Source organism: Sebastes fasciatus, chromosome 1, assembly GCF_043250625.1.
Source record: "Sebastes fasciatus isolate fSebFas1 chromosome 1, fSebFas1.pri, whole genome shotgun sequence".
Lineage (NCBI taxonomy): Eukaryota > Metazoa > Chordata > Actinopteri > Perciformes > Sebastidae > Sebastes > Sebastes fasciatus.
Genome location: NC_133795.1, coordinates 3,217,988 through 3,233,562, shown reverse-complemented (window position 1 = coordinate 3,233,562; position 15,575 = coordinate 3,217,988). Strand labels below are relative to the sequence as shown.

The window sequence follows — 15,575 nt, the reverse complement described above, 5'->3', positions numbered from 1 at the left end:
AGATGGCGGCGGACAAAATGCCGAATTCGAGAATTTAAAACGGCAATCCACAAACCAATGGGTGACGTCACGGTGACTACGTCCACTTTTAAGTTTTTCCATATGCAGCTTCAACAGTGTTTGAGTAATTACTCTTACTGCCAGAGGGGGGAGACAAAAGTTCCACACTCCACCTTTAATGCCCTCTAATCAGAGGCGGGCGGCCCACCTCGCCCACCTCGCCCAGCCACCGCTTTCATTCCCTTGCCCACTTTTCTTCAAAATGATGCAGTGGGTAGAGTTAGGCTCAGATCTGGGGGGAAAGTTACACTTTAAAGGTGCTAAATACAAGATTGGGAGCATTTGTAGTGCCTCTCAACAGCTCTCAACATGACGACAGCTGAGCCGGCGGCTTGCAGCTAAAAGTGCTAACAGCGCTGACAGTACAAAGCGGAGGGTGGGAGCTACACTTCCACAATAGCGTGATCAGCTGTAACCGCCGTATGAGAGCAGTGCAGAGAGGCGGCCATGACCTAGTCAGTGGGCCATGCTCACATGCACGTGCATGAACGTACACTAAAAGCATGCACGGCCGGCCCGACGATGTCAACAAAGCAAGCAGAAGCTCAGATGACAACATACACAGAGGGACACAGAGAGACTTCATTCTCTGCTCAGGTAGACACTACTCCTCTATATCATTACATAGACAATAGTTGTTTGATGCTACAGTATATTAGTGCTCTGAATGTCAAATTTAGCACATTTAAAGGAAAGAAACTGTGCCTAAATGATTTAGTTTTTAGTCAGTTAAACCCTCGGTCAGTTTCTCCTCTGAGTTAACGTATCATGAAGTATTGTTTCTATGGTTACCAGCAGTTTAAAATATTCTACCGTACACTGATTTAGAACAGTAGTGGTTGTGAGATATGAGCCCCCCCCAGACAAACAGACAATCATCATCATTCATTCATTTATTTAAGGTATCAGATTGAATTAAATGTCAGTATGGAAATACTTCCAACCTTTGAGCACCAATCTTATCTTAATTTCTCTCTCTCTCTCTCTCTCTCTCTCTCTCTCTCTCTCTCTGTCAGGTTCCTAGCTCGGCCCACGAGATCCTGTATGTAAAAGAAGAAGAGTATCTGTAGCCTGCAGATCAGCGATTCCACTTCCTCTTCTCTGTACAACCCCTCCTGAATCAGACTGTAGTGCAATATTTAGGAAGCATTGAAACGAGATGGGAGTCTGAGTGATGTGATGTAACAGACGACACTGCCCCCTGCTGGGCCGTATATATACTGACACTGAGCCCCACAAGTAAGCACACACATGCACAATGGAGGAGCTGGCTCTTTCTTTCTTTATGTTTTCTTTATACTGTTCAGTGCGTGACACTTCTGCATTGTACGTTGCAGTGCATACATGGAGAAGAAACTATTTTGTAGCTTATATGTCTAGTAATGTAGACACGAGGAAGAGCTGTTTTATGGCGTATATATGCAGTTCATGTTTGCGTCTTCGTGTTGTAGATCGAGTGATTCCCACATTAATTAAGTTTGATGACATGACTGCAATATTTGTACGTTATTTAATATCATCTAGCAAAAAAAAAAAAAAAACTCACTAGAAAGTGAGTAATGTGCGGTTAAACTGTACTGTAACAAAATTTGCACTAAAGCAGTTAACACTGAGTGGGAGTTGATTTTACCATCAATAATTTCTAGTGTAATGTATCGCAGTAATTACACTGAGAATGCTGTACGATCACTCTTCTGTGCTGTAACAGTGCACATTTGTGTGTATAATAGATATGATTTAACACATTGCATAATATGAAATGAAACTGTATTAAATAACAATATGTTGTTTAGTTTAAATAATTACCAGACTGCTGTTGTAGGCAAAGAAATGGATCCACGTTGACTCTGAGTGATTGTACACAATTTATTCCTGCAGCAATACCAGTTCTTTTTTCTTTAGTGTTTCATTTGTGCAACATGTACATTGCTGTAATAATCATCAAGATAACACTTTATAATAACCTTCATTTATACATGGTAAGCTGATTAATTAAACTTAGTTATTTTACTGTTAGCAAACAATTAACTGCAATCAGCTGCTTCTATTTCTGGTATTTTAGCATTAGTTTGTGTAATATGATATAATATAATATTTATTGTTGCACACATTATACCATTTTATATACTGTATTAAGTATTTGTTAATAATTACCAAATGATTTTATACCTTTAAGAAATAGTTAGTAAAGCATCTATAATCATTACATAGATAGACGGACCAGAAACCAATTATTAACCATTAACAAAGTATTAACTATCTATCTAAATAATATTTATAGACGCTCTACAAAGTATTTATTAACCATTTAACAAGTAAGGGATAATGTACAGCGACCCGCTAGCTGTACATTATCACGCTCATTACACAGCTACTTACTTAAGAAATCAATAATTTGACACAGAAAAACGGTCCTTATACATGGTGTTATACATAGCAACGGTCTGTTATACATAGCAACGGTCTGTTATACATAGCAACGGTCTGCTATACGTAGCAATGGTCTGTTATATATAGCAACGGTCTGTTATACATAGCAACGGTCTGCTATACGTAGCAACGGTCTGTTATACATAGCAACGGTCTGTTATACATAGCAACGGTCTGCTATACATATCAACAGTCTGCTATATGTAGCAATGGTCTGTTACATATAGCAATGGTCTGTTATACATAGCAACGGTCTGCTATACGTAGCAACGGTCTGTTATACATAGCAACGGTCCGTTATACATAGCAACGGTCTGCTATACATATCAACAGTCTGCTATACATATCAACAGTCTGCTATACATTGCAACGGTCTGTTATAATAATAATAATAAGTTTATTTGTATAGCACTTTTCAAGCACAAAGCACATAGTGCTTTCCAAGGCAATTCATATAACGTACAACAGAATACACTGAAACATAAATAATTAAATAATAACAATAGGATGGAAAAATAAAGAAACAAGCATATACATATTCATACAGTTACATATGCACATATATTTACATGAGCACACAAGCATACAAAAGACTAAAATGCATCTGATTGAAAAGCAATTTTATAAAAGTGGGTTTTTAGGCGGGATTTAAAAATTGTGACCGAGTCTGCTGATCTAATATCAATTGGAAGACTGTTCCAGAGTAATGTACTGTTATACATAGCAACTGTCCGTTATACATAGCAACGGTCCGTTATACATAGCAACGGTCTGCTATACATAGCAACGATCCGTTATACGTAGCAATGGCGGTCTGTTATACATAGCAACGGTCTGCTATACATAGCAACGGTCTGTTATAAATAGCAACGGTCTGCTATACATAGCAACAGTCTGTTATACATAGTAACGGTCTGTTATACGTAGCAATGGCGGTCTGTTATACATAGCAACAGTCTGTTATAAAGAAATAACAGACCGTAGAACGTTGTGATTGACCAATCAGAATTGAGTATTTAACAAAGCCGTGTAATAAGGTATTATAATAATTATAATCATCAGTTGCAACTTTATAATAGCCACCCAAATAATGTTTATAGACGGTTTATAAACCAGTTATTAACCATTAACAAAGTGTTACAAAAATCTATCTCTGTAATGTTTATAGATGTTTCACAAACAATTTATTTCTAAGGTTTACAAATAATATATTAATCATTAACAGATACTTATATATATTTGATTTAATAAACTGTTTAAATAACAAATAATAGCATTACTAATAATGAGTAAACATTACTAATTATCATTTCATGTTTTGTTAACAGTAAAATAACTATTAACTGAGTTTAATTGACTATCAATTTACCATTTATAAATGATGGTTATTATAAAGTGATACCGGTGTTATGAGCCAAGCTCAGGCTGTTGTGTAACAGGCGACTAAGCTGTGAAATATTTCATTGTGTTGAGAGTTTGATTTCATCCTCCAACATGATCTGTCCTTCACCCAGTCATGTCATGTGATGTATTGAGGATATGAGTCGTCATATTCAGTGGAATAAATGGGATCTGTAGTTTGTATTGTTCTCCACTAGATGGCAGTGATTACACACATGAATCCACACTGGAGCTTCAGTGACTCCGTACACTGTCTGCTGCAGACTGAAGGAGTATAAACTACTATATTATTACATGTGCAGGTACACTGTCTCAGTCAGATCAATTTCCTTATTTTTTACAAAATGACATATTCTAAAGTTAATCACCAAACTTAGAATGTACAAGCAATACCAGGATTGGGAAAAGAGGATAAAGCTATAGGCCTGTCACGATAACTACTATTGTTGGATGATATATTGTCCCAGAAATAATTTCGATAAACGATATTATTGCCATTTTAAGACCATTTTATGCAACTGATATAATTATAATATAATAGCGTAATAATGCAAGTACACCCTTTCAAAGAGCAATGAATTTAAATTCTTAAGAATCCACAGTCCACAAACTAACGGGTGACGTCACGGTGACTACATCCACTTCTTATATGGGATGCACCAATACCACTTTTTTCAGACCAAGTACAAGTACTAACATTTGGGTACTCGCCGATACCGAGTACCGATACGAGTACTTCTCTGTGCCTAAAGACCCTCGTTAACAGCCGGCTGGAGGGTGTGAGCGACACACGGTAGGCTGGGGAGTCCCGCATACGAGGCGGTGCGCCGCGACCGGCTCTAGGTCGGCTTGGAAAGGCTCGGGGCGAAGGTGCTTCCCGGGGCCGTGGACAAAGTGAGCCCCAACTGCGTCGTGGCGCCAGGGTTCTGCAGCGATGTCTGCAACCCACCCGACCCGTCTTGAAACGCGGAGTCTAACGCACGCACGAGTCAGAGGGTGCAAGCAAAACCACGTGGCGCAATGAAAATGAGGTGGGATCCCGGCCCTGCAGGGTCGGGCTTACCACCGGCCCATCTCGCCCGCATCGTCGGGGAGGTGGAGCGTAAGCGCGTGCGATAGGACTCGAAAGATGGTGAAGAGAGATTAACGTCACGCTGCGGTAAAGTGGTATCGGTGCATCCCTACAGTCTGTGGTTATGTCACATGTCTTTTTGTGTTTTCTTGGAAACTTTGGCCCCTACATGCTACACCTTGCATTGCTGCATTGTACTGTATGCATTGCTGTGCGTTGTGTGACAGGTGATCACATTGTGATCCTATCTGGTTGTTGGCCAACGGGTCATATTCAGTCTGAACACAAGGATTCCAAACGTCTTACATAATTTGCGGCGGGACCAAGTGTATTTGCACATTCAAATGCTGCTTTTGCAGGAATGTCCACAATGTAAGTCTGTCTGTGTGTATGTGTGTGTGTGTGTGTGTGTGTGTGTGTGTTTATCAGAGGACGGGTGGTGCACGGTGGTGGTGGCCGTTAGGACAATGGTAGTCTGGTCAAAGTGCACGGTGAATGCTGATATCTAACAGTAAAGAGTTCAGCAAAAAATTACATTTTACAGTACAAAAGTAAAACTATGAAATACTGCACTAGTCTGACTAGTTATGCAATATAATGGAATTGTCATACCTGCCTGGTTTGATAAAGACAGAAGAGTATAGTAGATACAGTAGATACAGTAGAGACCGGTCTGACTACAAACAATCGTGCAAGAAAATGGAAGCGTGGAAGACACACACACATGCACCAAGATAAATAAAGTATTATCATATGGATGTAAAACCCATGCCAAGCAGCCCTTAACATCCTTTCATCAGCCTCTAGTTATTCAAGGTATTCTAATGCTTTTGCAGACAGTATTTAGATTACTAGAGGCCATTTTCAAAAGACTGTCTTAGGTTGTGTTTTTTGTTTTTTTTCGTTACAGGCAAATATTTCCAGCCTGCTATGGAAATTAACTTCAAACTCTCTTGAGTTACTTCATAAACCAGGCGTCAGTGTGTAGTACTGAGCTACTAGACAATGACAAAAATAAAAGCAGGCAGGTCTCTAGTCTGATCCATCCATCCTCTGAATGCTCTAGGTCTCTAGTCTGATCCATCCATCCTCTGAATGCTCTAGGTCTCTAGTCTGATCCATCCATCCTCTGAATGCTCTAGGTCTCTAGTTTGATCCATCCATCCTCTGAATGCTCTAGGTCTCTAGTTTGATCCATCCATCCTCTGAATGCTCTAGGTCTCTAGTTTGTGGCTGTAAAGTTTCACGAGGCTGTGATTATTCTAGAGGTCACCACAGGTCATTTTATACAGTGAGGTCCATTTAAAAAAAAATGAAAATGAACCTGCTAGAGCCTCTGAAAGACAGTAAAGTCGGTCGGGGGTCTCAGAGGGTTAATGAAAAACAACGGGATCCAATCCAAATGGGCAATGGTCTAAAACTTGAAAAAACACTGGTGTGGTCCTTTAAGCTGAGGCCGGTCCACTCTGACCTGCACACAAACTATTCTAGTCTCCATTCAACAGTTTTCCATCTCTCCGTGATTTGATGATGATGTCTGTTTTGTTTAATGGGTGAACTATGTATGAGCTGCCTGTGGGAGGTTACTCTTCACCCACCCTACTGTCTGAATGAGTAACTTTTTTAATCATCACTCTGGTCCGTCCATGTTTGACACCTGGAACATTGGCAGTATATGTTGTACTCGCTGGTACCGCCGTGCAGAAGGTCACAGCTCATTTATTACAAGAGCCCGGGGGTCACAGGTCAGGAGACATCCACTTTCCATCTGCACTCGCTGATCTCAAATTATAACACAGAAATACAGGAATCGGAAAGTAAATTATACTGAAGGGATCCTTAAATGTGGTTTTCAAAAATCCAAAGTTATGTTGGGTGGCACGGTGGTGCAGTGGTTAGCGTGAATGGTTGTGATTCAAATGTAATTAAAGTAAACATTTCAAACGTTAAAATTATGATTATGAGATAAACAAACCAAATATAGACTTGTAACCAGCCATCGTCCCTCCAAAACGAAGACGTCCACCAACCCAGCGCCTGGCTGAGGAGATCTGAAACTGAAGAGGGCAACTTAAACACGATGCTAAAAAAAAAAACATTGAGAAAACCGCGGCCATTGTGACAAGATAACACCGCAATAGAGTGCTCCAGGGATGACTTTATTATCTTTGAAGAGTGAATGCAATCTCCAGAAATAAAAGGATAACGTTAGGCTACAAACAAACTACACCACGAGTAAAACACAACGAGGCTGTGAAGGTGGACGAGTCGGCGTGATAACGTTCAGTCGTTTCATTTAGCCACTTGTTAGCAACCGCATTTTAAAAGACACATGAAGGCTTCACAATTCACAGGTTGGATATTCACTGGCGTATTTTACATCGTAGAACAAAACATTAAAATGTCTTCAGCTTGTGTTGACCACAGACCTTATTTCAGGCATCTAACTAAAAACCCATTGACCTCCAGACGAGGGAACAGTAAATATTAGTTTTTCTAACCCCCTCAGGTCAACCCTGTCTCCTAAAAATTACCATAAAATTAAACGGCATTCTCAATTTTCTCCCGGATTGCGGTCGCAGTTTTTAACCAACAAAACTACTTGGTTATGTTTAGTAAAAGATCATGAGATGACTGATAATAAGTATGTTTCACAACTTAAGTTAAGTACGTAACAATAAACGTTGGTTTCACACATGGGACGTGAATAGCGGTCTCTGGGAGAAAGTCCTCCATCCTCCCTGACCTCCTCCCTACGCCGACTTCCACGGACTTTGATTAGAAACTTATTTGTGATACGTCAAAAACAAATATAATCTAGGAGAAAACATGTTCCCCTTGAAATGTAAAAGACAATACAGTTCTGTTGTATTGGGAACGTATCTTTCAGGAGACCAGGCTGCTCTGGCACATTACCCCTGGCTTGCAGATCATAACGGTCCCTTTGAGAGTTTCCTGTAACTTACAACAGATATCTTTACAGTTTCCTTTCTGTTTTTTCTTCCAAATAACTTTGGCTAACTTTTGGGGGGTTGTTTGATCGTCTGAACGCTCGTGTTTGTCTGACTTCTTTTTCGCCTCGTCTCTAGATCTCAGAAATCAACTTGTTGGGTACAATATTATTATTGCCGATAGGAATGATGATCAGAACTACAGAGATAAGACCTAGTTGTAATAAAAGGTGAATATCTGCTCATTTATCTGATGGAAAGAAGTGATTGGATGATGTTGGTGACAGCTCTCTCTCTCTGGGGGATGTAATGACTCTCTGGAGAAGAAGCAGAAGGAGTGAACACTCAAACGGAGGCTTGTCTCTGTTTTCTGCTTCTCCTCTGAGAGTAGAGGAGTGAGGTTGGAGGCGATGGGAGAGAGAGAGAGAGCGGGGGAGTGTGTTCGGTGGACAGCCATTCATTCTGAGCTGAGGGAAGGTTTCCAAATCTCCCCCTGACATTCTTCTGGGCTCAAAGAAGCCCCGGGACAGAAGTGGCCCAAAACTGGCACAGACCGCCTCGGCGTTGCCAGGGACAGCCACTCTGGCGAAGCGTTGCTGGGGCCCAGCGCAGTTTTGTCTTCCGTTCTCACCTCACTTCCTGGTTTGGGAAAGGAGGCTGGAGGATCATTAACCAGCAGAAGGACCCCATACTACACTGTATGTCCACATGTACCCAGACCTCAGGACGGGCTCTCACGTCCTCAGTCAGTTAGTTATTCAGTCTGCACAACTTCCTCTTTTTTTCACTCTAAAGCAAACATCCCTCCAGGGTTGTCGTCAGGTAGATTTCTAAACCTAAAGGAAAGATTATTCATATTTGCTGTAGTCACACAGACCTGTTACCTAATGAGTAGGGTCACACTGTCCCGTATCCTGTCCCTGACTCTACGGCTTACAGTGTAACTTTTGGATTAAAGATGTTACATCATAACTTCTCACTCAAGGGGCAACCTCCAGGTCTGAAATGTGGAAGTGCCTTAAACTTGCATTCTTTCTAACCGCCAGCAGGGGGCGACTCCTCTGGTTGCAAAAAGAAGTCTGATTGTATAGAAGTCTATGAGAAAATGACCAGTAAACATTGTAAACATGAGTTTATGGTCTCAATCGCTAGTTTCAAGTCTTTTTCAATACAGCATGATGTTCATTTAGTAAATTATGGTCCAACACATTCTCGCTCCCAACTCGTCAGATAGCGCCGCTTGGTCAGTGCCCCTTGGCATCGGAGACCGACACACGGGGTACCCCGCTTGCGTTACTTTTGGACGGGCCAGGGACGGCGTGTTAATATGCGCTCATTGTGTCCTATTAGGGATGCTAATTTTGAAAAATGTTCTTAACCGATAACCGACCCTCGTTAACCGATTATTAACCGTTAACCGACAAGATTTGTGCCTCGCATGCAGCGGTGTAGCAGCTGCAGTGTACGAGCACAACAGACAACGGAGTCTCCAGTTCACCGTCCAGGAGCGTCAACTTAGCAGCTATGATGCTGCGTGTAGTGTCGCGGACATGCAGCCACTTTCCCAGTAAAAGTCTCCACCGCACATTCAGTTTAGTTTAGCAGCTGTGTGTCTGCCCGGATTAACGATAGCGATTGTTGGTGCAGAAAACATTTAATGAACACAATGTTAGCGTTTTTCTGACTTTGACTATTAATAAAAGCGTGATTTTTCATGTGATCTAACACAACGCTGAAATTGAAAAGTTGTACTGTTAGATATTTGCCCGAAGTATGTCCGTACCAAATTTCAAGACTATCGACCAATCAGAACAAATGTTGTGGCATTTTTTCCTTCTCATACTAAATCTAGTCTTTGAGTGGTTTAAGTATAATGTTATATCTTATGCGGCCCCAAGTAGCACCAAGAGAAAACCTAGTCTTCATTAGTTTTATTAGTAACACCTGTGCTTTTTCTACTTAAAGTCAAAAAGGTCTGATCCATTCTGAGGTGTCCTGATACATGTTGGAAAATAATGGACTGGAAAAGACATAAGACTGCAGTTAGACTTTGAAAGCACTTCCAGGTGACGTACGTATGTTGTAACGTTTTTGGTTAAATAATACATGTAAGCTGATACGCTGCCAAAGAGATATCCTGTCCAATCAATGAATGACAGAGTCGTTCAGCTCAGATTGACTTCTCTTGTGTGTGTTCATAGATTCATAGAATTCATTCAAAAAAAGCAGATTCAATAAGTGGAGGATTACTTTAGATTTATTGATGGATGAAACGTTGGGAGGCGTCTTTGCTGTTCTTAGATCCTCTGGTATACTACTACCACTTTCTTTTTTACTTAAATGACTACATATCTTCTGCTGGTTCACAGATGTTTTGCCGCAGACATGTCTATTTGCAGTCTTTGTCTGTAACCGTGAAAAACAAATCATATAAATCAATCAGAGAATAATAAAAAACAACAACATTAAGATACCGTGACCACCCGGTACTGGGGTTTGTACTGGCTGAATGAAGGCCCAGACACACCAAACCAACATCAAAGAACTAGTGGCGATGAAGGCAGAGTGTTGTGTCGCCTCACGTCACCTTCGTCTTTGACCGACAAGTTGTACTTGAACACGCCGCAAAGATGACAGCCGACGGCCAATTAACACGTACGTTCTATGTTCCAGCAGGCGACGGTAGTCTGTATTCATCATTCAAAAAGGGAAACAGGAAGATCGAGGATGGCGGATAAACAAGTTATGATACGTACATGAAACAAAGCGACCATTCTCACACCGCTCTCACTCACCACTTAGCTTCATTCCAGATGGTCATGTCGTTGTGAAAATATCCGTGTGTTGGAATGATAAGATGAGATGAAGATGAAAAACTTGAATTGACTCATTGGCTTGCTTTTCCTCACTTCCGTTTCTCTTCTCGTGCACTGATTCGTTGAAGCTGAACAGCCAAGGAGAGGGATTTCTTTCTCTGACGAGCTCCGCCACCGATTCAACACACCGAATCGGCCAAAACGCCACTGGCAGACTAGAGCGTTTCCTAACCCTAACTAACGAACTTCCTGTGAAGTTTAATTTGAAAGTACACTAAGTATGTAATGTGCATATATTGACACGCCGTCCCCGATACGTACAAAAGTAAGGCCCGTGCGTCGCTCTCCGACACCGAGGGGCACTGACCGAGCGGCGGTATTTAACGAGTTGGGAATGAGAACATGTTGGATGATCCGTCTCCGGAGCCGCCAACCGCTCTCCTCCCGGCGAAGTAGTCTCCTAGCGACGGGGAGTGAGGCCGAGGGACCGCGGGGTGCGCTAGCTCGCTAATTCTTGTCTCATTTGTTGTCTGATAAACAGTAAATCCATCAAATTCAGGTCCCCATAACGCTATTTTCCAAGCTACCGTAGCTGACATACAGTCGGGACTCTAAATGAAAAAGTTTCGCGAGATTTTGCAAAAGCTTTATTTAAATTTTTTTCAACCTTCAATTTTGTATCCCTCTGTGTCTCTGTCGGGGCTCCGTACAAAACAGTTATTTTTATTTTCAAAATATAATTCTCCTTTACAGCAATAGATTAGCTTAATGTTATTTTGAATTCAGTGGAGCTGAAATATTTCATTTAAAGACATTTAACTGTGGAGCCTGCATGTAAAAATGCCACAATTCACATTAAATGGACAGAAAAAAAATTTAAGTCACAGAAATGATCCTTTTAAGATATCCTTAATGTACTCTATAATCTATGGCCTAACTGCCTGATGAATGAATTTGTAATCTACAGTGTTGATAACTTCCTGTGAACAGAGATCTGTTCCAGGAAGCAGTTATCTGGAAATCTTTGCTGAGTAAAACCCAGAAAAACCCGCTAATATCTTGCACATGTGTTCCAGTTTACACTCAGATAACTACCCAGATGAGTAAACCTGCTTCTTGGAAAAATAATTAACAGTCATATTTTTCTGTCTTACGTCTGGAAATCGAAACAATTTTAAATATTCACTTATGTAAACAAGTTGGGCATAAAAAGAATGAATAACAAGCTTAAGTTCTGCTACGTGTCTGTAAAAGGTGATGATTTATCACATAATCTCACACATTACCTCTTGTTTTAAACCAAAATGTGAGTGTTACAGTTTGATTATGTCCTTCACGTGTGAGGATACAGTTAAAGGTGAAGTTCACCATTTTTGGGAAATACATTTATTTGCTTTCTTGCTGAGATGAGATAAGAAGATTGATACCACTCTTCTTTGTAGACTAAATATGAAGCTACAGCCAGCAGCTGGCTAACTTAGCTTAGCATAAAGACTGGAAACAGGGGGAAACAGCTAGCCTGGCTCTATCCAAGGGTAATCATAATCTTGCTAGAAACCCGTAAAACCATAAAACCATTACATGCACAAAAGAAAACATCTGCATCAAATAACTAAAGATAAAATGTTAAATAAATAGACTATCATGTCAATGTCAGTGATGATGACGTCAGGGTAAGTAGGTCCTCCGTTATCTTTAACCACGACTGAATACATCTCATGTCAAATATCAAATATTTCTCAAATTAAATAAGTCAATATATGAGTGAGTGGACACAATAAATATCATATTATTATATTGTTATTAGGGCTGTCAATTGATTGAAATATTTAATCACGATTAATCACACATTTTTTATCTGTTCAAAATGTACCTTAAAGGGAGAGTTGTCAAGTAGTTAATACTCTTATCAACATGGAAGTGGACAAATATGCTGCTTTATGCAAATGTACGTATATATTTATTATTGTAAATCAGTTAACAACACAAAACAATGACAGATATTGATCCAGAAACCCTCACAGGTACTGCATTTAGCATAAAACAATATGCTCAAATCATAACATGGCAAACTGCAGCCCAACAGGCAACAACAGCTGTCAGTGTGTCAGTGTGCTGACTTGACTATGACTTGCCCCAAACTGCATGTGATTATCATAAAGTGGGCATGTCTGTAAAGGGGAGACTCGTGGGTACGCATAGAACCCATTTACATTCACTGATCTGGAGGTCAGAGGTCAAGGGACCTCTTAGAAAATGGACATGACAGTTTTTCCTAGCCAAAATTCATCGTAAATTTGGAGCGTTATTAAACCTCCTTTATGACAAACTAGTATGACATGGTTGGTACCGATGGATTCATCAGGTTTTCTAGTTTCATATGATACCAGTATCTCACTCTAGCTTTAAAACTGAGCCCGCTACAATCTAAAATCGCTAGTTGCGTTAATGTGTCAAAGAAATTAGTGACGAATTTGTGTCAACGCGTTATTATCGCGTTAGCCTTGACAGCCCTGATGGTTAAATATTCAATTCAAATTCAAATTCAATTCACAATATTTTCAAAACCTCACCAAATGTTGACAAAAGCAGCCCAAATTGTATTTACCAGCCAAACACATTTTTTTCCAGCCCAACTTAATCAAAAGTAGCCCAGCTGGCCGAAAACTAGACCAATCTGGCAACACCGTCTGACGTGATGAGAAGTCTCGTTCTGAAATCTCGCAAGATTACGTGTTGCCGGAAGACAACGATGGAATAGTGGAATACATCCGTGGTGGAAACGTGAGTGCCAGCTGGACAGAGTTTGAGTACAGAAAGAGTACTTTAGTGTTAAATGAAAGATTTTCAATGTCATGGCTGAATATTTAGATGATTTCCACAATGTGGATGACGACTTTGTTACAGGAGATTTGAGTCGGACTTGGACACAATAAAAAACAGACTGGATCAAATGAAAGATAAGAAGAATGTTTTATGTCTCTGTCGGGTCCTTCCCATACTGTTGTCAGACACTTATAATAACTATCTGAGCCTGTCAGTGGCGGACACAAGCACTTTTATTGAATGTAACGTTACATTGACGATGCTCACTTGCCCTCGTGGCTCATTTCAATGCTGTCTGTTACAGCGTTCTCCCTCAATACTGGACCAATCATGAAAAATGACTGTCCCCATTAGTCACCTAGACACAAACACATGGGAAATATAGTCCAGGTTGAAAAGTACCAGAGTTACCCTTGTGAGTAAATCAGTGCACTCCAACCTCCTTCACTCTTTTCACTCTCTAGCACGATGTATATTTGCATGTGTGCGTCGGGGTTAATATGCAAAATGTTGCCAGAGTGAGTAATATGACCACAGAGTCACAACTTCCTGTTCACCTACGAGTTTTGGGCTAAAAGCACCAAACACCAGACACACCACAGTGTGACTGACTCTCATCGCCCCTCCGTCATTACTGGATGTTTACGCTGTGGGCAAACATAGTTCAGCTCACCACTTTGCCAGCATGGAGTGGGGTGTGTGTGTGTGTGTGTGTGTGTGTGTGTGTGTGGATGGATCGTAGCCTCTGCTCTCCGGGCGATGCCGGGGCTGCTGATGCTGAGCCGAGCGGCTGTATAGCAACAGGCAAACAGCACAACAAAGCTGCAGGTCCTCTGGGGACATTGTTAGAGCTGCTGCTCTCCTAGGAACAGCATTATGAGGCCGAGGCAGCGTTAGATAACACAACACACATACTCTGCAATCCCCTTGATGAAAAAAAACTACATTACATTACAATAGTACAGCTAATCAAGGACCACAATATTATAGAAATGATTTTATAGTATCACAGGAGATGTAAAAAAGTAATAAACCCATAAAAAATGGTAGAAAGAATACCATACAAGAGTTATAATAAGTCCATCACTACGGGTCTCTTCTTGCTGAATATAGAGACACATTATAAGAAATATATAAATTAATATTAAAGTGATTTTTAATGGGTTTCTTTCTTTCTTTGTCTATGAATATTATGCTATAAATAACGCTCAAAAGTTACGCTAAATATTGGTTAGGAAAAACTGGCATGGTCATTTTTAAAGGGGTCCCTTGACCTCTGACCTCCAGATATGTAAATGGGTTCTATGGGTACCCACGAGTCTCCCCTTTACAGACATGCCCACTTTATCATAATCACATGCAGTTTTTTTAATGCAGTATAAATGTGTTTTTTTTTCTCCTGTTCTAAAATAATGTGTTTCAATATTTCTGCATACTGGGGTCCCTAAACAGTCTTGGAATTACATGGAATTGGAATTAAAGCCCAACTGTATTCATGTGTGATGATGTTAGTCCCCATAGGAGACATTTCATTGTAGTGAGACCTATTTTCTTAAAAACGTGACCTCACTGTATAAAATGACCTGTGGTGACCTCTAGGGTAATCACAGCCTCATGAAACTTTACAGCCACAAACTAGAGACCTAGAGTATTCAGAGGATGGATGGATCAGACTAGAGACCTAGAGCATTCAGAGGATGGATGGATCAGACTAGAGACCTAGAGCATTCAGAGGATGGATGGATCAGACTAGAGACCTAGAGCATTCAGAGGATGGATGGCTTTCCTAGCTAGATTAACAATAAGGGGGTTTCTGAGCAGTTTACACAACAGGAGTGCTCGCCATCCAACCGCTGAAAAATGAAATTTTTGCAGAAATCTCCAAATGTCAAAAGATTTTGATCCCAAATCACAGCATGTCTTTTTCTCTGGTGTTCCTCAAGGTCTTGGTGTCTTAATGTGGTATTTTGGCAGGATTATTGATCATTCTTTATCTACTGTTGACCTGCTATATCCCCC

The 15,575-nt window shown here is 40.6% G+C and overlaps 1 protein-coding gene across 4 annotated transcripts in view; it reads left to right on the top strand.

The window, feature by feature from the left end:
- klhdc8a (kelch domain containing 8A) overlaps positions 1-2,791 on the top strand; it is a 49,487-nt gene extending 46,696 nt beyond the window's left edge. For all 4 annotated transcript variants that reach the window (XM_074641748.1, XM_074641669.1, XM_074641835.1 and 1 more), the window contains one exon: positions 1,077-2,791. In XM_074641748.1, the coding sequence (XP_074497849.1) occupies positions 1,077-1,130 (54 nt within the window). In that variant the 3' untranslated portion in view covers positions 1,131-2,791. The remainder of the gene's footprint in view (positions 1-1,076) is intronic.
- The last annotated feature ends 12,784 nt before the right edge of the window (positions 2,792-15,575 follow it).